This window comes from Tyto alba, unplaced genomic scaffold, assembly GCF_018691265.1.
Source record: "Tyto alba isolate M040663 unplaced genomic scaffold, T.alba_DEE_v4.0 Super-Scaffold_15, whole genome shotgun sequence".
In the NCBI taxonomy this organism is placed as follows: Eukaryota; Metazoa; Chordata; class Aves; order Strigiformes; family Tytonidae; genus Tyto; species Tyto alba.
Window position 1 is genome coordinate 4,767,110 of NW_024881277.1, and position 21,233 is coordinate 4,788,342.

Consider the following 21,233-nt stretch of genomic DNA (forward strand, 5'->3'; position numbering starts at 1 on the left):
GAAGGAAGGAAGGAAGGAAGGAAGGAAGGAAGGAAGGAAGGAAGGAAGGAAGGAAGGAAGGAAGGAAGGAAGGAAGGAAGGAAGGAAGGAAGGAAGGAAGGAAGGAAGGAAGGAAGGAAGGAAGGAAGGAAGGAAGGAAGGAAGGAAGGAAGGAAGGAAGGAAGGAAGGAAGGAAGGAAGGAAGGAAGGAAGGAAGGAAGGAAGGAAGGAAGGAAGGAAGGAAGGAAGGAAGGAAGGAAGGAAGGAAGGAAGGAAGGAAGGAAGGAAGGAAGGAAGGAAGGAAGGAAGGAAGGAAGGAAGGAAGGAAGGAAGGAAGGAAGGAAGGAAGGAAGGAAGGAAGGAAGGAAGGAAGGAAGGAAGGAAGGAAGGAAGGAAGGAAGGAAGGAAGGAAGGAAGGAAGGAAGGAAGGAAGGAAGGAAGGAAGGAAGGAAGGAAGGAAGGAAGGAAGGAAGGAAGGAAGGAAGGAAGGAAGGAAGGAAGGAAGGAAGGAAGGAAGGAAGGAAGGAAGGAAGGAAGGAAGGAAGGAAGGAAGGAAGGAAGGAAGGAAGGAAGGAAGGAAGGAAGGAAGGAAGGAAGGAAGGAAGGAAGGAAGGAAGGAAGGAAGGAAGGAAGGAAGGAAGGAAGGAAGGAAGGAAGGAAGGAAGGAAGGAAGGAAGGAAGGAAGGAAGGAAGGAAGGAAGGAAGGAAGGAAGGAAGGAAGGAAGGAAGGAAGGAAGGAAGGAAGGAAGGAAGGAAGGAAGGAAGGAAGGAAGGAAGGAAGGAAGGAAGGAAGGAAGGAAGGAAGGAAGGAAGGAAGGAAGGAAGGAAGGAAGGAAGGAAGGAAGGAAGGAAGGAAGGAAGGAAGGAAGGAAGGAAGGAAGGAAGGAAGGAAGGAAGGAAGGAAGGAAGGAAGGAAGGAAGGAAGGAAGGAAGGAAGGAAGGAAGGAAGGAAGGAAGGAAGGAAGGAAGGAAGGAAGGAAGGAAGGAAGGAAGGAAGGAAGGAAGGAAGGAAGGAAGGAAGGAAGGAAGAAGGAAGGAAGGAAGGAAGGAAGGAAGGAAGGAAGGAAGGAAGGAAGGAAGGAAGGAAGGAAGGAAGGAAGGAAGGAAGGAAGGAAGGAAGGAAGGAAGGAAGGAAGGAAGGAAGGAAGGAAGGAAGGAAGGAAGGAAGGAAGGAAGGAAGGAAGGAAGGAAGGAAGGAAGGAAGGAAGGAAGGAAGGAAGGAAGGAAGGAAGGAAGGAAGGAAGGAAGGAAGGAAGGAAGGAAGGAAGGAAGGAAGGAAGGAAGGAAGGAAGGAAGGAAGGAAGGAAGGAAGGAAGGAAGGAAGGAAGGAAGGAAGGAAGGAAGGAAGGAAGGAAGGAAGGAAGGAAGGAAGGAAGGAAGGAAGGAAGGAAGGAAGGAAGGAAGGAAGGAAGGAAGGAAGGAAGGAAGGAAGGAAGGAAGGAAGGAAGGAAGGAAGGAAGGAAGGAAGGAAGGAAGGAAGGAAGGAAGGAAGGAAGGAAGGAAGGAAGGAAGGAAGGAAGGAAGGAAGGAAGGACTGAGAAAATCGTTTTATTACAGATATGTGACATGGGAGGCCAGCTGTACTGTCCCACTAGATAAACGCACAAAGGCCTCTCTGTCAGAGAGGCTGGTTCATGTCTCTGAGGAAGAGGAGTACATGAAGACATTTTGAAAGAAACAAGATTTTCACAGACAAAATGCTGAATACAAATAAGTATTCTAAGACAAATTGGAAATTATTTTGAAGAGACATGGGAAGTTATTCCTGCTGACAGACAACTGACTGAATTACCTTCTTGAGTGCATTCTTGATTTCCTGGTTCCTTATGCTGTAGATGAGGGGGTTCACAGCTGGAGGCACCACCGAGTGCAGAAAGGACAACACCATGTCCAGGGGTGGGGAGGAAATGGAGGGGGGCTTCAGGTAGGCAAACATTCCAGTGCTGATAAAAAGGGAGACCACAATCAAGTGAGGGAGACACGTGGAAAAGGCTTTGTGCCGTCCCTGCTCAGAGGGGATCCTCAGCACAACTCTCAAGATCAGTACATAGGACAGCATGATCAAAACAAAACACCCAAATGCTACACAGATACTAACGAGAAGGAGCCCAACTTCCCTGAGGTAGGAATCTGAGCAGGAGAGCTTGAGGATCTGGGGGATTTCACAGAAGAACTGGTGCACAACATTGCCTTGGCAGAGGGGTAGGGAAAATGTGTTGGCAGTGTGCAGGAGAGAATAGAGCAGCCCAGTGCCCCAGGCAGCTGCTGCCATGTGGACACAAGCTCTGCTGCCCAGGAGGGTCCCGTAGTGCAGGGGTTGGCAGATGGCAACGTAGCGGTCATAGGCCATGATGGTGAGAAGGGAATATTCTGCTGCAATGAAGAAAACAAAGAAAAAGACCTGTGCAGCACATCCTGCATAGGAGATGTCCCTGGTGTCCCAGAGGGAATTGGCCATGGATTTGGGGAGAGTGGTGGAGATGTAGCCCAGGTCGAGCAGGGAGAGGTTGAGGAGGAAGAAGTACATGGGGGTGTGGAGGTGGTGGTCGCAGGCGATGGTGGTGATGATGAGGCCGTTGCCCAGGAGGGCAGCCAGGTAGATGCCCAGGAAGAGCCAGAAGTGCAGGAGCTGCAGCTCCCGTCTGTCTGCAAATGCCAGGAGGAGGAACTCAGTGATGGAGCTGCTGTTGGACATTTGTTCACTGCAGGCAGGGAGGTTGAACTAGAAGACATTGACCAGTTAGGACAGACTTCTTTTATTCAATCTTACGCTGTTTCCCTAAAAGTCTCCTCAAAATTATTTCTCTTTCTTTGGGGGAAATATATTCAATTCCTTTTTATGAGCTTAGATTTGTGATGTTGCTGAGGAGATATTCTTTGAAGGGACAGGTATTCTCATCTTTCACAAAAAAAGGCTCCCTGTGCCCTAGTACAGAGTCAAGAGAATGCTGGAGCAAGTCCTGGCTCTCTGCTCCCTGAAGCTGTTTTCTGCTGGGAGTGGTTTCTCTGTCCCCATGTCCCCGCCCTGACAGTGCTCCCAGCCCCCACCCCACCCTCTGTGTGCTCAGCTCTGCCCTGCAGACCCCTCCTGGCAATAGGGCACTGCCCAGGGGCATTCCCTACTTCCAGATTCAAAGGAGAACAGCAGGCAAAACCAGATCCCTCAAAGGTGATGCTGGTGTGTCTGTAAGTAGAGGAGTAGGTGAAGGCACTTCATAAAGTCTCTGGCAAATGTGTTGATCCCTCAGTTTAACAGTTCAGGAGTCTCAGTGACATATTAAAATTTCACTGCCCCTTTCTACGTTTTCTTAGAAGAAACATGAGATCATAAAGCCTACAAAGGTTCACATTACTAATGTGGCCCCTGCTTTGAACTTCCTCTTGAAATGCCAATGTCCTAGAGGTGATCTGGAGCTTTGAGCATCCCCGATCCACGCAGCAGCAGCCTCTGGAGAGCAGAAGGAGCCTGCCCTGGCGGGGGTCTCTCCTTCCCCCCACAGCTTCTCCCCACAGCACCGTGGGGAGCTCCCCGGGCAGGCTGAGTGCTGACCCTGGCAGGAGGCAGAGTCCCTGCCCCAGCACACAGCCCCCTGGGGTGCAGGGACCCTGCTGGGAAGGACAGCCCTGGGCACCCCTGCCTGCACACCCGGCTGCACACCCCTGCAGCCGGCCCCGCCAGAAGGCAGCCCTCATGCCCTGGCCCTCGCAGGGGGCACCAGGGGAGCCCTGCTTGGGAGCAGATCCTCCTCCTCCTCCTCCTCTAGGTGGGAGGCAGATTCCTTCCAGGCAGCTCTTCCGCCTTCCCCAGACCCCTCCCCGAGCTGCAGCTGCATTGCCCTGCACCCCCAGACTTACTGTGGCCAGGGCTCTGATGCTTTCTCCTCCTCGGAGCTCTCAGCAGCCTCCCAGCCCAGGCTGCCTTGAAGCTGTGTGTGCCTCGCTGCTCTGCCCTGGGTGCCTGCAGGCAGTGCCCTCAGCCCTGCTGCGCTTTGCAGAGGAGCTGCTCCTGGGCAGAGCTGTCTCTCTGCAGCGCTGCCCACTTGCCAAAAGCTCCCTCCGGCCCAGGAGCCCAGCCCAGCTCAGCACCACAGCAACAGCCCAAGGTGCCACTTGCTGTGGCCCCTCTGGGCTCCCTCCAGCTGTCCCTGGGGCTCCAGGGGAACCTGCTGTGACACAGCCTCATGCAGTCAGTGGTTTTCCTTTCATCATCTCTGGAGAGACTCTTAGTTTCAGTAGTAGCATTTCCCCTATCAGGGAAAGAGTTGGCTCGAATAATCACCTTTATTGACTCATCTTGAGGCAGGACATCCAGACAGGGACAGATAGGGTTCTCCTTTACCCCTGCTGAGGGAAGGGATTCAGCTGAGTCCAGTCGAGGCATCTCTTCCTGTGTTTGTTGTCCTGAGACTCAAAGTAGACTCAGCTCACTGCCATTACTGCCACAATGATTTCAAGAGGTGGGATTCCTCTTACCTGTCTTCACATTATCATTAAACGTGCTCCTGCAGGTGAGCTCCTTGGCTCAGCTCCCATGGTAATTAATGAAGAGGGAGGCCAGGAGTGAGCTGTTGAGATACAAATGTCCGGTGGCAGCTGAGGTGTCAGGGGTGGCTGAAGTCATGGGCAGGTACCTGCAAACTCAGATGGAGCAGTTCACAGAGACAGCAGGGCAGCACCTGTGGGCATCCTCTTGGAGGCTGCTGGGAATTGTCTTTGGCCAACTGAAATGACAGCTGATGCCCAAAATAAGGGCAACTGCAACTGTCCCTTCTCATTAAGTTCAAGGGATTTTGCAAAGTTATTCCTCTGAGCAGCTGGAGTCATGTGTTATAGGGACGGCTCAGTCTCCCTATTCTCCTTCTGCTGTATTTACTAGATGGCCACTGACGACGTTGGCAGTGGTTTCATGTTCATCCCCACATTGCCTTACCAAATGCAGGGAATCTACTCAATCTCATGTCGAAATCCAGGCCCACAGAGCTTCATGAGATGTCAGGGCTGGCAGGGACAGCACAGGAACTACAGGAAAGCAATTCCCATTCAGGTTTGGTGTAATTCAGACACCCCTGACACCATCACAGACAGAGTGATTGGAGGCATCAGCCATCAGATGCCACCAGAGAAGCAAGATCTATCTCTCCTCTACCCAACAGCTGCAGGCATTGCATGAACACAAATGCCCCCACACGAGGTCTTCACCCACTCTCTTGATGATTCAATCAAGGAACAGACCAATCATTTTCACAGTGTGTTTGAGTAAATTTTGTCATAAGGGATAACTTCACTTCCAACAAAGGCCCTCACAGGCAAAAGGGATATCACTGAAGTAAAATTATTTCTTTCCAGGGATGCACTTCTCTGGCATTGGGGACATCACGGTTTGCTCACTCTCTTGGCATCCAATTTCAGCTTTATGTTTCCATCACCACGAACTCTGGCCTGTATCTGCTCTGAAGCAAAGCCTCTGAACACATGGTGCCGGGCTGGGCGAGCCGAGGACCCAGGCCAAGGAGGAAGAACGTAGCCGACTCAGTATGAGTGATAAAGTAGTGTGCTTCAGTTTATTGATTTTCATTACAGCCTTTTATAATCTTTCTACTAATTATGCCTACTAGTCACTAGCTGATTGGCTTAAGCTCTAAGGGTCGTATTCTCACGGTCCACCTACTTGCAGTTAGCTTACAGCACAAGCTGCTCATAACACTAAGTTTCTCATGCTACTATTTCTAATTCCTCTTGACTTGTTTTCGATACACAACAGTACCGTAACACAATGTTTCTCAGACCACCATTATCATAACACTAGGTTTCTCAGACCACTATTCCTAATTCCCCTTAGCCTGTTTTCGACACACCACGGTACACAAGGCTGAAGCGTCCTTGACATTCCTCAGGTATCAGCAGCTGCGAGCAGCTGCAGGCAAACTCTAGTGGGGCCCAGCTAGAGCAGGCTCTGATCATACAATTGCTCAGTGGGCTCATGACCCTTGTCTCTGAGCCATTCTCCAACAACATGGGGACTGGGACACTTGGTATCAGGTTTCTCTAAGACAAGTCAGAGCTTGGCCTGGTGCTACCCCTGAGGTGCTATGTCCCAAATGTGCACTGATGCCCTCAGCCAGGAGAAGAGGGCGCCTGTGGGTTTTGACATAAATGGAGAAACTGCCGTAATCTTTTCGAAGCACCCCAAGGAAGTCTCTGGCTGGAGAAGCCTGGGCCTCACTGGGGACTTTAATGGCCCCGGCAGTTTCTGGAAGAGGAACACAGCAGCATGCAAACAGTCCAGGCGGTTTGGGGACAGCTTGTTTTCACAGCTGCCAGATGGGCCAACAAGGGCAACGCAAACCTGGAGCTGACACTGGCAAGCAAGGAAGAGCTGGTCAGGGCTGTGAAGACTGGCTGTTGGGACAGTGACAGCAGAGTCTGAGCTCCTGAGGACAGTGAGGAAGGGGAATAGAAGACTGCAGATGCCGATACTCAGTGGAGCAGATTTGGCCGAATCTGGGGAGTTTTATTGGGGATCCCACCGTCAGTGGCACTGATGGGCAGCAAAGCCAAGTGTACGTGATCTTCAAGGACAGCATCCTCTAAGCACCGCAATCTTCTGTATCAAAAATCATCTGAAACTTGAAAGAGAATTCAAGGGCAACAAAAAAAGATTTTACAATTTTAGGAACAGTCCAAAAAGAAATAAGGGTAATATGTGGTCACAGTTGAATATAGTATGAGTAGGTGGAAATAGAGCTGAGATACTTCATGTCCTCTTTGCCTCATATTTCACCAAGAGGTTCTCCTATGGCATTGTGCCTCAAGGCAGGACTCTAGAGGAAAACAACCAATAGTGGAGGGGAATCAAATCAGGGGCTACTTGACCAAACTCAAATGTTACCCATCAAATGGAACCAGATGTATCAATCCGTCTTTACACTGGGGGAGAGAAAGTGTCATCAGCTTGCTCATCCTTGTCCATGGCCCATGAAAAAATGTATGAGAATGTACAGAATGGTTTAAAAATTCTAAAAATGAAATCTTCTTTACACACTGATTACAATGATGACTTTTCTGCATATGTTTCAGATTTTGCCAAACATCCTCATTCATGGGTTGATTCAGTTGCCCATGAAGTGGTGGCTATGGCCTCCAAGTTACACTGGGGTAGCTGAAGCCCTCACATTTGACTGGAAAATGTGACCCCGAGCTGATGGGAGACTTTCCTGAGCAGGAGTTGGTTACAGACATGGTGAACCAAAGCAACTCAGTTGAGACAAGTCATTTCTCTCACTTGAGTAGAAGAGGAGGCCTGGAAAATTACACCCAAGGTGTCCCCTGTTGGAAGTGAATGAGAAATGAGTGGGTCTAGATGCTGCAGAGCCTACTTGCAGACCCACCTGTAGCCCAGGTATACTGGGATGGGTGCAGATTTGGAAATCCAGAAGACAGCATATTTTATCTTCTGTCTCTTTGCTTCCCTCTGTGAACTGATGGAGCTCATGACTTGAGTTTGTGAGTGACTGTGAGTGAATATGGACAGAGTCTGGGCCAGGGCATGCCCTGGGGTTTCTTGGTATCTCTGCTTGACAGAAAATATATTTTCCATTGCTCTAAAGCCACCTGCAGTGTGGAAAGTGGACTTCGGAGGACTTAAGGTAGAATTAATATAGAGCAAAGGACTGTATTTTGTTTTTTATTGAACCGTGCCTTCATTTGGTTTTGGTTTTTGGCAGTTAAGAATCATCCTTCTGTGTCTGTGTGCACCTCGATTCCCAAGTACAGCAGGTGGGAGTTGGTGTGAACGGGCTGAAATGTGCAGCTGCAGACCTGCATGGAGAAAACTCAGATTGAAACAAAGGTGCTGTAAGTCCCATGAGAGAAATGTGGGATTGGACATAGGGACAAACACTGTCCAGAGGGTGTATGACATACAGGGTCTAGACTTCCCTCCATATTCAGACTTAATCAGGAGATGCTCTAGAATCAGTATCAATTGCAGTTGGGTCATATCCCTTAGTGTGTAAGCAGAAAAATAAAGATTAGTGGAAAAATAAGAGATTTTTTTTCTTATTGACATTTAGTACTGAAAAATTATTACTGTGATTACAATCCTCAAACCTCAGAAGAATTCAACCCAGAAGAATTGAGGAATTCAGTTCTGCTAAGAGACTTGACTTGTGCAGGATTTTTGCATGTTAATGAGCCCTCTGGTGCCCAGTTGCTGAACAGCAGATCCTGGAAAGGGATTGGACTGGCCTCTAGAGAAGTTGGAGTCAGCAGGAACCTTCCAAGTTCCTGAGGGTGTCAGTGATGGCCACCGAGGGCCATCACTGAAGAGCCCATGGAGGGAATGAGGAGACAAGGTTCCTGTCCCTGGGGGTGGTGAAGCAGGAAGGCAGAGGCACTGCTGCCAGCCTGAAAATCAAATGTTCAGGTGACTGTGAAAGCCCTTGATGTGTTTCCTCAAGCAGGCTGTTCAAGCCCTGACCACCATAGCCTGGGAATGGGGATCCTTCCCCTCAGGGGATGCTGAGGGTTCTCCCTGGGGGCAGTGAGATGTAGGGGGGTGTGATGCTGAGTGCAGGACAGCGGGAGGACTCCTCCCAGGCTGTGAGGAGGGTAGAGGAGGTGGCAGCAGAGCGCTGTGGCTGTAAGGAACTGGTGTGCTCTCACAGACATCAGTGGAAGAGACAGCAGCCACAGTCAGAAGGACAAGGCTTTCAGTTGTGTTGGGGGGTCCCAGCCCCATCGGAGGGGACATTCCCACCACAGGCTGTCCTACACTTGCCTATGCCTGTGCCTGTTTCTGTGCAGAACCACCACCCCTGCTTCCCCACTTCACTCTGATCCCATCGCATCCCAAGATTTACGGGTAACACTCTGTCCTAATTCATTATTTGTTCAAACACAAAACTGTCATGTTCTCTTCTTTTTCAAATGGCTGTGAGTTCCCCATAACCTGTGGAACTTCTTCCAAAGGCCTGCTATTGCTCCTCAATTGTCAAAGTTATCCCCGAACCCAGCCTTACTTCAGTCATCTACATAGCTCCATGTCTCAGCACTGAACTGCACACCTTCTCCTTCAAATCGAAACTCCACCACTTTCACTTCACTACAATACACTCCCACACCTCCCTTTGCCGCAGACCTCTCATCTTACTGTTTGTTACACACACACTGCCACACCCCCCCACTCTCTCCCTGCACTCCCATCTGTCTCACACACCCTTCCTCTTCCCCTGCAGTGGTGGAACATCAGCCCAGGAGGTTTGTGCATCCTCCAGGCTCCTGGATGTTTCCTGAGGCCCATCCACGTGTGGGGAGTGAAGGAAGGAAAGAGAGGTGTCTCAGCCTCCCCATCAGCCCCAGGGCTGAGGGCCAGCCATGGCATGAGGAGATGGAGGCCAGTGTCTCCCTGTGTCCCTTGCTCCGGTCTCCCAGGCATCCTTATTGTCCCCTGCCAGCAAGCCCCTCTGGGCCAGCCCCTCTCCCAGGAACAGACTCCTGGCCCAGGGGCTCCTCGGGCTTCTCACATTGCCCCAGCAATAGAGAATCTTGATCCAATCTGGTGCATTCAGAAATAGGTTTCTTCTGAGAAGAATAGTTGAAAAGGTAAAGAACATGCAAAAAACCATCCAGAAATTGAAGGACGAGGAATTTCCCAGTTTAAGAAAATTGTCTTAATCAAAACAACATAAGATCTTAGGGTCCACAGACACAGACTCTGGTTACAAATTAAATAACTGCAGCTAGATATTGGCCAACCACAAGATTTAGAAAGAGAACAAAAGATTTTTGAAAATGAGCTAGAGAAAGATGGAACAGCATCTCAGTTTCTAGCAGAGGAACACATTTTCACTCACATAAGTGGCAATAAATGCAATGCCTTCACTGGAGTCTGGGAATTCAAGTGTCAGTCTTCTTCAAGTTCCACAGGTTCTTCCGGGAAGGCCCAGGTTCCTGTGGGCTGCCACCATGGATCCTGGTACCCTTGCCAGAACATTCTCTGGGATGACCCGTAGTTAAAGTAACTAAGAATGTTCAAGGAGAATCTAATTAAGCTCATCCATGAGCTAAGGCAAACCCTCTGAGCAGAGTGAAGGACAGTGAGTGCTGGCCTAACAGGAAGAAGGATGTAGATCTCTGGTGTAGGAGCTGTCTTTCTCCTGCCATGACCAGTGCAGATTACGCTGGAGTTAAAGCCCCAGTCCAGCACCAACAGAGTGAAGAGCCACGGGCACAACTACAGACTGATTTCGTGGGACCTCTGCCAGTGACAGCTTGAAACACCAAATGCATCTTGGTAGTAGCACATCCTATTAGTAATTGGACAGAAGCCCCCCTTGCAAAAACAGCATGGTTGCCACCACTGCAAATCTACTGTTTAACAGCATCATTTCTTGATGGGGTGTGTTGCACAGCACAGACTCTGATCTCAGCACAGGCTTTGTCACAGTCATTATGCATCAGCTGACTCCTCATCCATCCCCAGACAGAGCTCCATGCATTCCTGATGCCCTCTTCCAAAAAGGACAAGTTCCCGTTCAGGTAAAGACCTATGGCATAATCAGTACCAGATGCCCAAGCACCCACAGTATCTCCAGGAGGTGGTTTGAGCCACCTTACTCCTCCAGGAGCTACTTACATAAATTCTGGTCTCTCTGTTGTCCAGCACAGATTTAAGCTGTCAAAAATTCCAGGCTCCCAGTCCTCTTCTACTCACTGTTGCTCTGGTTTGGTGTTTGCTAGTGGTTACACCCACTGACATACATACACACCAACGTGATATACACACGTGGTGAGGCACTGGAACAGGTTGACCAGGGAAGTGGTGAATTCCCCCTCCCTAGAACTTCTCTAGGCAACCTGTTACAGTATCTCAACACCCTCATCATAAAGCATTTCCTCATTTTATCAAACCTAAATCTACCCTCTTTCAGTTTACCACCATTGCCGCTTGTCCTGCCACTACAGGCCCTTGTAAAATGTCTCACTCCATCTTTCTTGACCTGTGACCAAGGTTTTTTCCATCTCCAAACAGATTGAAGAGTGACCAGACATCCCCCTAAGATGGGGTCTGGAAACCACAAGGACATGCTCAATACACAGGTTATGAACGTCCTGGGCTAAGTGGTGTGGAGAATTGGGTCAGTCTAGGAGAAGCCCAAGTGCCTTTGTAGGGTGGTTTCAGAGATGGTGGAGATTTTCTTCATAGTGGAAAACAACATGAGAAAGAAATAATGCCAAGAAGTGCCCCTTATACTCACTGGATCATCTGGTTTGATGTTCGCTCATGGTTACACCCGCTGACATACACACCGATGTGACAAGCACACACACTGATCTTGCCAGTTGCTGGCCCCACAAAAGAGCAGTTGGAAGAGCAACTGACACCATCTACCTGGACTTGTGCAAAGCACTTGACATCCTTGTCTCTAAGTTGGAGAGACGTGGATTTGATGGATGGAGCACTCAGTGGATAAGGAATTGGCTGGATAATTTGCACTGAGAGAGCTGCGGTCAATGCCTTGATGTCCAAGCAGAGATCAGTGACGAGTGGTTTTCCTTAGGATGTGGTGTTGGGACTGGTGCTCTTAAAGATCTTTGTTGTCGACTTGAACAGTGGGATAAAGTGCACCCTCAGCAAGTTCACCGACGACACCGAGCTGTGTGGTGCAGTGACACGCTGGAGGGAAGGGCTGCCATCCAGAGGGACCTGGACAGGCTGGAGAAGTGAGCCCAGTGGCTGAGAAGTGAGCCCATGCAAATGTCATGAAGTTCAGCAAGGCCAAGTGCAAGGTCCTGAAGGTGGGTCAGGGCAATCCCAAGCACATATAGAGGCTGCACGAGGAGTGGATTGAGAACAGCCTTGCGGAGAAGAACTTGGGGGTATTAATGGATGGAAAACTGACTGTGAGCCACCAATGTGCGCTTGCAGCCCCAAAAGCCAACTGTATCCTGGGCTGCATCAAGAGAAATGTGGCCAACAGGTTGAGCGAGGTGTTCTTCCCCCTCTACTCCACTCTTATGTGACCCCACCTTCAGTGCTATGCCCAGCTCTGCAGTCTCCAGCATAAGAAGGACATGGATCTGCTTGAGCGGGTCCAGAGGAGGCCACAAGGATGATCAGGGGGATGGAGCACCTCCCTTGTGAGGACAGGCTGAGAGAGTTGGTTTTGTTCAACCTGAAGAAGAGAAGGCTCCAAGGGGGAAATTTTAGCGGCACTCCAGTACTTCAGCAGAGCTACAGGAAAGATATGTAGAGACTCTTGTTAAGAGATTGTAGGGATAAGATGATGTGCAATGGTTTTAAACTGAGAGAAGGTAGATTTAGACTAGATATAAGATAAATAATTTTTTACTGTGATGGTGGTGATACACTGGAAAAGTTGCCCAGAGAAATGCTGGATTCACTGTCCCTGGAAATTCCCCATGCAAGCTGTTCCAGTGTCTCCACACTCTCATGGTAAAACATTTAATTTTTATATCAAATCTATATCTAAAATGATTGACCTTTCTCCTGTCACTACTGGCCCTGATAAAATGTCTCACTCCACCTTTTTTGGACTTTGACCTCTATATTTTAATCTGCAAACACCTTGGAGAGTACCCAGACATCTCCCAAGATGGGTCTGGAGGACTCAAACACATGACAAATAAAGAGTGTGAATGCCATGGGCTCAGTGGTGTGAAGACTTGGGACAGTTTAGGAGTAGCCCAACATAGCTTCAAGAGAGGTTTCAGAGATGGTGGAGCTTTTTTCATAGTGGAAAACAGCGTGAGAAAGAAATAATGCCATAAAGTGCAGATGGGGAAGGCCAGACTGGGCACAAGGGGAAAACAATTTCACTGCAAGGGCAGTGTTGCGATGCAACGCATCACTCAGAAGGAGTTGAGATCAGCCCAAGGCTTTGTGTTTCAAGGAAGAGCCAGGGAGGATGGTGAAATGTCAGGAAAGAAAGGAAGATGCTCAGGGGGAGCGAGGTGAGACAGCTGGGGGGATGAGGACAGCCTGAAGGAAAAGAGGCGCAGGGCATGCAGCCCCATAGGACAGCCTGTGGTGGAGATGACAGAGCGCTGTGGGAAAGCTGAAAGCCCCCAGTAAAGTCAACCCCATCACGATTTTGGCTATGGCTGTTGTCTCTGCCACTGATGCCTGTGAGGAGGCACAGTCCCTTGCAGCACGGGGGCTTCATGGCCTCCTTGTTCATCCTCAGGAGCCTGGGAGGTGCACATCTCCATAGCCCCTACCCCAGGAAGAGCCCTGAGGAATGTGGGAGGGACAGGATCTCCCTTCCCAGGGGCTGGGGGTCATGGCTTGGCCATTTGGTTAATGGGCTTAGGACTTGGAACTTTGGCTTAATGCAACACATTCAGGTTTACTCAGCATCAGAGCCACCTTTCCCTTTTAGTTTTTGACTTGTCATCACTGCCTCCAGATTTCTGCTCTAACTGGACCCTGAGGTGGCTTTGTCAATAGCGTCCTCAGTGGGAGCCATTAACACTCCAGGAAACTTTGGAGTCTGAATATAACTTTGACTTCTTCAGAGGTTTCTTCAGCTTCTCTGTGCCTGATTTCCATGGAGTTGGCACCAAACCCTCCTGAGGGGTCATTAAAGTGCCTTGGGCTGTTGCTGTGGTGCTGAGCTGGGCCGGGCTCCTGGGCCGGAGGGAGCTCCTGGCAAGTGGGCAGCGCTGCAGAGAGACAGCTCTGCCCAGGAGCAGCTCCTCTGCAAAGCGCAGCAGGGCTGGGGGCACTGCCTGCAGGCACCCAGGGCAGAGCAGCGAGGCACACACAGCTTCAAGGCAGCCTGGGCTGGGAGGCTGCTGAGAGCTCCGAGGAGGAGAAAGCGTCAGGGCCCTGGCCACAGTAAGTCTGGGGGTGCAGGGCAATGCAGCTGCAGCTCCGGGAGGGATCTGGGGAAGGCGGCAGAGCCGCCAGGAATCTGCCTCCTGCCTAGAGGAGGAAGAGGAGGAGGAGGAGGAGGAGGAGGAGGATCTGCTCCCGAGCAGGACTTCCCTGGTGCCCCCTGCGAGGGCCAGGGCATGAGGGCTGCCTTCTGGCGGGGCCGGCTGCAGGGGTGTGCAGCCGGGTGTGCAGGCAGGGGTGCCCAGGGCGGTCCTTCCCAGCAGGGTCCCTGCACCCCAGGGGGCTGTGTGCTGGGGCAGGGACTCTGCCGCCTGCCAGGGTCAGCACTCAGCCTGCCCGGGGAGCTCCCCACGGTGCTGTGGGGAGAAGTTGTGGGGGGAAGGAGAGACCCCCGCCAGGGCAGGCTCCTTCTCCTCTCCAGAGGCTGCTGCTGTGTGGATCAGGGATGCTCACAGATCCAGATCACTCTGAGGGCTTTTGCAGATGGTCCTTCTGAAGAAGGATGTCAAGACTGCACTTGAAATGCAGCAACTCTTTGAGATTTCTTTTCTTGTTTGACTGGGTGGAATGCTTAGATTATTTCTTTATTGTGGAGAAGGCACTCAGATCCCAGTTCTCATTAGCACATTTCTGAGCTGCTCCTGAGACCCTGCACACACAGAGCTGTCCCTGGGAAGTGTCCTGCTGCCAGGAGGGGTCTGCAGGGCAGAGCTGAGCACACAGCAGGTGGGACGGGGGCTGGCAGCACTGAAAGGGAGGAGATAAGGAAACACAAAAGCAGGTCCCAGCACAGACAACCCCAGGTATCAGAGACATGGTCAGGGAGGCAGAAAGGGTTGCTCCCAGAACACCATGGGTGGGGGGGATTTGAGTTCCTCCCTGCCAAGTCCTTCAGTTCAGATGCCTTCCATTGAGCAAACCCCTGCTCTCCTCTCCCACTCAACACAGCCTCTGCCCTAAAGGCCATGGGGCACCTTTTCAGCAGCCTCACCCTTGAAGAGGAAAACTTACTCAATACCTAACTGCCTGTCCCTTTCTCCCTCTAGCAGCTCCAGCATTGGGGATTTTCTCCATTTTTGCTTTCCTGTATCTACTCCTCTTACTGTCATCCCTGGACTTACTGGGATAGGGGTACAGGGTTCAGCTGCATTTCAGAGCCCAACCCTGTGGGTCCTGCTGTGCAGATGTGTCCATGGGAGTAAAGTCTCCTCATAATCTTTGGGATCAGGGGAAAATAAAGGACCTAATTCTCTCTTCAGGACACCTTCATTTTAGGACACTCAACTCTCTCTGAGGGGCTCATGTTGGGCTGCAGGTTTCTATACAGGTGGGCACAGCTTTCCCAGGACATCTCTGTGTTATCCAGCAGCCCCAGGGAGGAAACACCTCAGTGTGAAGTCCATGGAAATGCTGCTGGGTGTCTGCACACAGGCAGCTGCAATGAGCCCTCTGTGTCCCTGGCTGGGAGGGGAGAGCTGAGATCCTCCTCAGGTGTGATGAGAGGGGCTGAGGGCTTTGGAGAGCTGTGCTTGGAGACTGGATTCCTCTGGTCCCAGCAGTGCCCTGTTTCCATCATCCAGCTCAAAACGGTGTCAGCACAGGGTAGATGAGACCAGGGATGATGGACAGAGCAACTCTCCTCACTCTGAATTTCAGGACAGCCCCTTGGTCTCTCAAAACATACAATGTTTCAGTAGGAGTTCAGCAGAAATGCCATAAATTTCTGCCTTAAAACCACTCCTCATGTGTAGTGGTGCAACAAAAACGGTTTAAAAAATCCAATATCCCCACAGCTATGCCTTGCAGTAATGTGAATTGGGAGCAAAAACGCTGAACATGAGTGGATTTAATCTGTGATCACCCATGTTCTGATTTATCTATGGCTGTCTGGCAGGACTGACTCCTCCAGAGCTCATAGCAGAGCCAGAGGACTTGGTTATAAGGGGGAGGCAGTCACTGAGAGATATGAAGTAGGTTTTATCTCAGACAAGTCTACACTAACATTTCAATGTCTTTTCCTCTGTGGACAGTGCCCAATGACCAGTGGAAGCAATTTTTCAACAGCAGCTCCATCACCGAGTTCCTCCTCCTGGCATTTGCAGACAGACGGGAGCTGCAGCTCTTATACTTCTGGCTCTTCATGGGCATCTACCTGGCTGCCCTCCTGGGAAACGGCCTCATCATCACCGCCATCACCTGCGACCACCACCTCCACACCCCCATGTACTTCTTCCTCCTCAACCTCTCCCTCATTGACCTGGGCTTCATCTCCACCACTCTCCCCAAAGCCATGGCCAACACCCTCTGGGACACCAGGGACATCTCCTACTTGGGATGTGCTGCCCAGATCTTTTTGTTTATTTTCTTCATTTCAGCAGAGTTTTCTCTTCTCACCATCATGGCCTATGACCGCTACGTTGCCATCTGCCAACCCCTGCACTACGGGACCCTCCTGGGCAGCAGAGCTTGTGTCCACATGGCAGCAGCTGCCTGGGGCACTGGGCTGCTCTATTCTCTCCTGCACACTGCCAACACATTTTCCCTACCACTCTGCCAAGGCAATGTTGTGGACCAGTTCTTCTGTGAAATCCCCCAGATCCTCAAGCTCTCCTGCTCAGATTCCTACCTCAGGGAAGTTGGGCTCCTTGTGGTTAGTGTCTGTTTAGCATTTGGGTGTTTTGTTTTCATTCTTTTTTCCTATGTGCAGATCTTCAGGGCCACGCTGAGGATCCCCTCTGAGCAGGGACAGCACAAAGCCTTTTCCACGTGCCTCCCTCACCTGGCCGTGCTCTCCCTGTTAATCAGCACTGGCATGTTTGCCTACCTGAAGCCCCCCTCCATCTCCTCCCCATCTCTGGACCTGGCGGTGTCATTTCTGTACTCGGTGATGCCTCCAGCAGTGAACCCCCTCATCTACAGCATGAGGAACCAGGAGATCAAAGATGCCCTGAAGGAACTGATAACAGGATGAATTTCTGAAACAATAAATTACATGTATTTTGTGAATAACTTGAAATGTAACTCATTAGAAAGGAGGGCACAGTATGTAGGTTCTGTTGGGGTTTTGGGAGTTGATTTTTTTTTTTGTTTGTTTTACTTTACATAATATTCTCTACAAAGAAGTGTGATTATTTGTTGCTTTTATAATTTGGCATCTATCAAGATTTGTGTGACTGAGAGACTTTGTAAATGAGGACCTATGCTCTCTTTGTGTTTAAACAAAGTAAAAGATACTGCAGCGATATATTTCTCTGAGATCCTTCCTCCAAGCTGTTCTCTGGATCTACTGGGACAGTGCTTGTGTGCAGAGGTGGAGGGGAAAAACATCTTGGCAGAGCAGTGCTTCCAGGAAGCAAATGCACTTGATCTTTCCTAAGCTGCTGGTTTTAAACTTCCCCTTTCTGCTCCTGAGCCCTTTTATTGGCCTATGATCTGAGTGCTTCTGTGCCGTGGTCACAGTCCCACGATGTGGCAGTTCTGTGACCACAGGTAGGGACAGGCAGTGGGCACTTCTGTGACAGAGCTGGCCTTCAGGACAGTGTTTCCATCAGACAAGGGGATCTCCTCAGGGCAATGCAGGAAGGTTTAGGTCTTCTTCCAGAGTTGCTCTCAAGAGCATACCCAGGAAATTGCCCAGAAGAGAAACCACCAGTGAAGACTGGAAATATGTGAATGTGCAGGGTGGGGGCACACAGCAGTGTCCTCACACATTCAGGCTCCTGTGAGAGACCTGAAGGCCCAGCAGAGCAGGGGCTGGGCTGTGCCCATGTGCGATGGGCACCCCGGGGAAGCTGCCCCAGGGCAATCACCACAGACCAGCACATAGCAACCACCATTTCCAGCATGGTCCTCTCACTCCAGCTCAGAGAGGCAGTTTATCTGTCTTCAGAGGGACACAGAAGGATTAGGTCAGAAGTCCAAATTTGCATTGTGTCTCTCTGCTCCATCACCCTTCCTTGGCTGTCTGCCCCCTGCCTTCAAATGCACAGAATGAAAGGAGTTCCCCTGGGGAGCATCTCACCTGTGCACTCAGAAGGGGTTCTGCAAGCATGAGCGACACTGCCTATCAGAAGAAGGGATTTCTCACCTTTCAGAAGGCACAGAGCACATCTAGGGAGTGTGAATGCACTCAGAGGCACACATACCTTCATCTTTCACTTCTCCCAACTTCCTTTACAATTGATTGAAGCAACTAACACAGAAACAAACGTTCTTCCTCGTAGGTACCACCTCTGCTCACAGCAGTGTCAGTGCTGGTTTGGGCACCTTTTGCACGTGCTGAGTGTTTCCCGCTGGTGGCCACATCCTAAGGTCAGTACCGGGGTGTGTGCCACCCACTTCTCTCTGCAAGATTCCCAAACTGGCAGGTCTGTGCTGAGAAGGCAGCTGCACCCTGGCTAGGGGTATTGATGTCATCTAGGGTCATCATCTCATTCCTGTCCCAGATACAGTGCTGTGGCCCCAGTGGAGTGGGCCACCTCTTCTGTGATTTCACTGGAGCTCTCCTGTAGTGACACCATGACATTCCTGATGTGTGCTGTCACAGCCTTCTTCTGAGATCCAGTCCTCACCTTCCTCTGAGGGTAGGCTGAGGGACTTGGGCTTCTTTAGCCTGGTAAAGTGGAGGCTCAGGGCACTGTAGCAGATGTCTGCAGCTTGAAGGATGGTTTCAGAGAAGATGGAGCTTTTCTTGGAAGTGGGAGGAGAAGGAAAGCTCCACAAAGTGCAGCTTGGAAACTTCAGTCTGGATGTGAGAGAAGGAAATCTCACTACAAGGGTTGCGTTGTGGCATAGGAGGTGCCCAGAAGGACTCTCAAAAAGCCCACAACATTGTTTTTCAAGGAGCAGACAGCGAGGGTGGAGAGATGTCAGTGAAGGTACAGAAATGCTGGGGTGACAGCTCGGTGGGAAAGCAAGATGGATGCCAAAATCCTGACGGGAAAAAGGTGCATAAAGGGGACAGTAGAAGGGAGCCTGCAGTAGTGGTGGCCTACTCATCTAGCACTATCATTAAAAGTGAAACAAAAATGTTCCCGCTAACAGCCCAATTTGCCGCTTCCCGCCCCCCCGCCCCCAGGAGACACCCCCCCCCCCGCCTAAGGGGCTCGCTCCCCTCACCGCCCCGCCCCGCCCCGCCCCGCCCCGCCCCGCCCCGCCCCGCCCCGCCCCGCCCCTCTCTCTCCCGCGCACCGCGCCTGCGCCGGAGGGGCCAGAGCCGGCGCGCGACCGCCGGGCTGCAGGACCGCGATCGGCGCGCAGAGCGCCCGGCGGCACCGCGCACGGGGGGGGGGGGGCGGCGGCGGCGGCTCCTGACCGGGAGGAACCGACGGGCGAGGCGGCGCCGCTCCGCAAGCACCGCCGCGTCACGGTGCCGGTAACCGCGGAGGGAGCCGCGATCGCTGCAGAGGGCGCCCCCACCGCGCCTGCGCGGCCCCGGGGCTGCAGGACCGCATTTTCGGGGAGCAGCCGGGAGCCCGCAGGAAAACACACAAAACCGGCACCGAAACTGCACCTCGAGCCGCGCTGCGGGGGCCGCGGCGGTAGAGAGGGCTGCGCCGGGCCACGCACCGCAGAGAGCAGTGCAGCTGTGCGGCGGCCGGGCCCGCGAAAACTACAGCTCCCGGCATGCCCTGAGGCAAGCACAGCATGGTGCCCGCAGGCCAGTGCCGGCAGACTGCAGCTCCCGGCATGCCCTGGGGCAAGCACAGCATGGCACCCGCCGTCCAGAGCCGGAAGACTACAGCTCCCGGCATGCCCTGGGGCAAGCACAGCATGACCACCTGCCATCCAGAGCCGGCAGACTGCAGCTCCCGGCATGCCCTGGGGCAGGCACAGCATGGCCACCTGCCGTCCAGAGCCGGCAGACTACAGCTCCCGGCATGCCCCGGGAGGCAGCTCGCCCTGCGCTCTCCCCCTGCCGGCACACAGGGCAGAACTCTCCCAGAGCTCCGAGGGTGCCACGGCCAGGCGATCCGTAAGGCTTCAGGTAGTTGTTGCATAATTTTTGAAATGAAATGTGTTCCTCTGCCCAAGTCTGTTCTTTCTATGAATCCATATCTGGGATAATGTTTTCCAATAACACCTTGGATACCATGGCTGCCGTTGCCCTTGGTGTGGGGGATTGCTTCCACCCAGTGAGTTAAGTGAGCCACTAATACCAACAAATACTTCCACCCTTGTATTTGAGGTAGCTCTGTTAAGTCTACCTGGAGGCTTTGTATGGCTAGCTCCTGTTCCCCAGCCACCTTTTTCTCATTACCTTTTTGTTCACTTTTTAACAAATCAGACATCAATCAACTAGTTGTTTAGCCTCCGTATATATTCCTATACACCCATATTGTCTAAGAAAATGATCACAAAGTGATTGCGTTCCCCAATGTATTTTCTGATGTATTAATGACAGAATTTCTCATGATAATGTTTTGTTTAACATCTACCTTCCATCTGGTAAAGTCCATTTTCCTTCTGGATCTTTTTCCCCACTCTTTTTAAATATAACCTTCTCTTGTTCTGTGAAATTTGGGGCTAAATTCTCATAATCCCCTGTTGTTATTACCAGTAAAACTACTGATGATAATTCTGTAGCTGCTTCTCTGGCTACTTAATCTGCTAAATTATTCCCCCTTATTTCCATTGATGCTCCCCTCTGATGTCCTTTCACATGCACAATTGCAATTTCTGTAGGGAGCTTCAGGGCTTCTAAAACTTCTGATCAGCTGCTTGTGTACTAGCTCCTTCCCTTTTGTATTTATAAGCCCTCTTCCTTCCCATATTTGTCCAAATGTGTGGACCACTCCAAATGCATACTTTGAGTCTGTGTACACTGTCCCTTCCTTATCTCTCAAATATACCAATGCCTGTTTAAGGGCATAGAGTTCACAGGCTTGTGCTGACCACCCAGCAGGTAATTTCCCCTTTTCAAACACTTCCATCTTCTGCCCCTCGATAATTGCATAACCCAATATTCTTTTCCTTTCCTAGGCATCGAGAGGACCCATCAATAAATAGTTTTTCCCTATAGGGCAAAGGTTCATCTAACAGATCTTCTCTTATTTTTGTTTGATAACTTATAAAATCCAAACAGTTATGCTCTGGTTCCTGAATATCCTCCCTGATTCTCCTCCCATAATTCTAGTAATTTAACCACCAGTTTTCCTTCATCCAGCACCACACCTATTCCTAATTGCACTTGTAAATCTCTACCTAGCAAATTACATCCTACCCCTGGCATTAACAACAGATCATTAACAGCATATTGATCTTCCCCTTGTATTAACACATTCTTTATAACTGGGACTGAAAACCCTTTGCCTTTGGCCCATACAGCCCAGGCTGTATCTTTTACATAATCTTCCTCCTGGGGACTTAATTTCAAATTTATCAAGGGCTCTTC

The 21,233-nt window shown here is 50.9% G+C and overlaps 2 protein-coding genes across 2 annotated transcripts; one reads left to right on the forward strand and one right to left on the reverse strand.

Annotated features, from left to right (window-relative positions):
• Nucleotides 1-1,738: 1,738 nt before the first annotated feature.
• LOC122153021 (olfactory receptor 14C36-like) lies at nucleotides 1,739-2,674 on the reverse strand. The gene has a single exon (XM_042789149.1). The coding sequence runs from the start codon at nucleotides 2,672-2,674 to the stop codon at nucleotides 1,739-1,741; it is 936 nt and encodes a 311-aa protein (XP_042645083.1).
• Nucleotides 2,675-15,917: 13,243 nt separating this feature from the next.
• On the forward strand, nucleotides 15,918-16,811 carry LOC122153022 (olfactory receptor 14A16-like; the record flags this gene model as incomplete). The annotated part of the gene is made up of 1 exon (XM_042789151.1): nucleotides 15,918-16,811. A coding segment is annotated over one exon (894 nt), but the record flags the coding sequence as incomplete, so codon positions are not given.
• Between the last annotated feature and the right edge of the window lie 4,422 nt (nucleotides 16,812-21,233).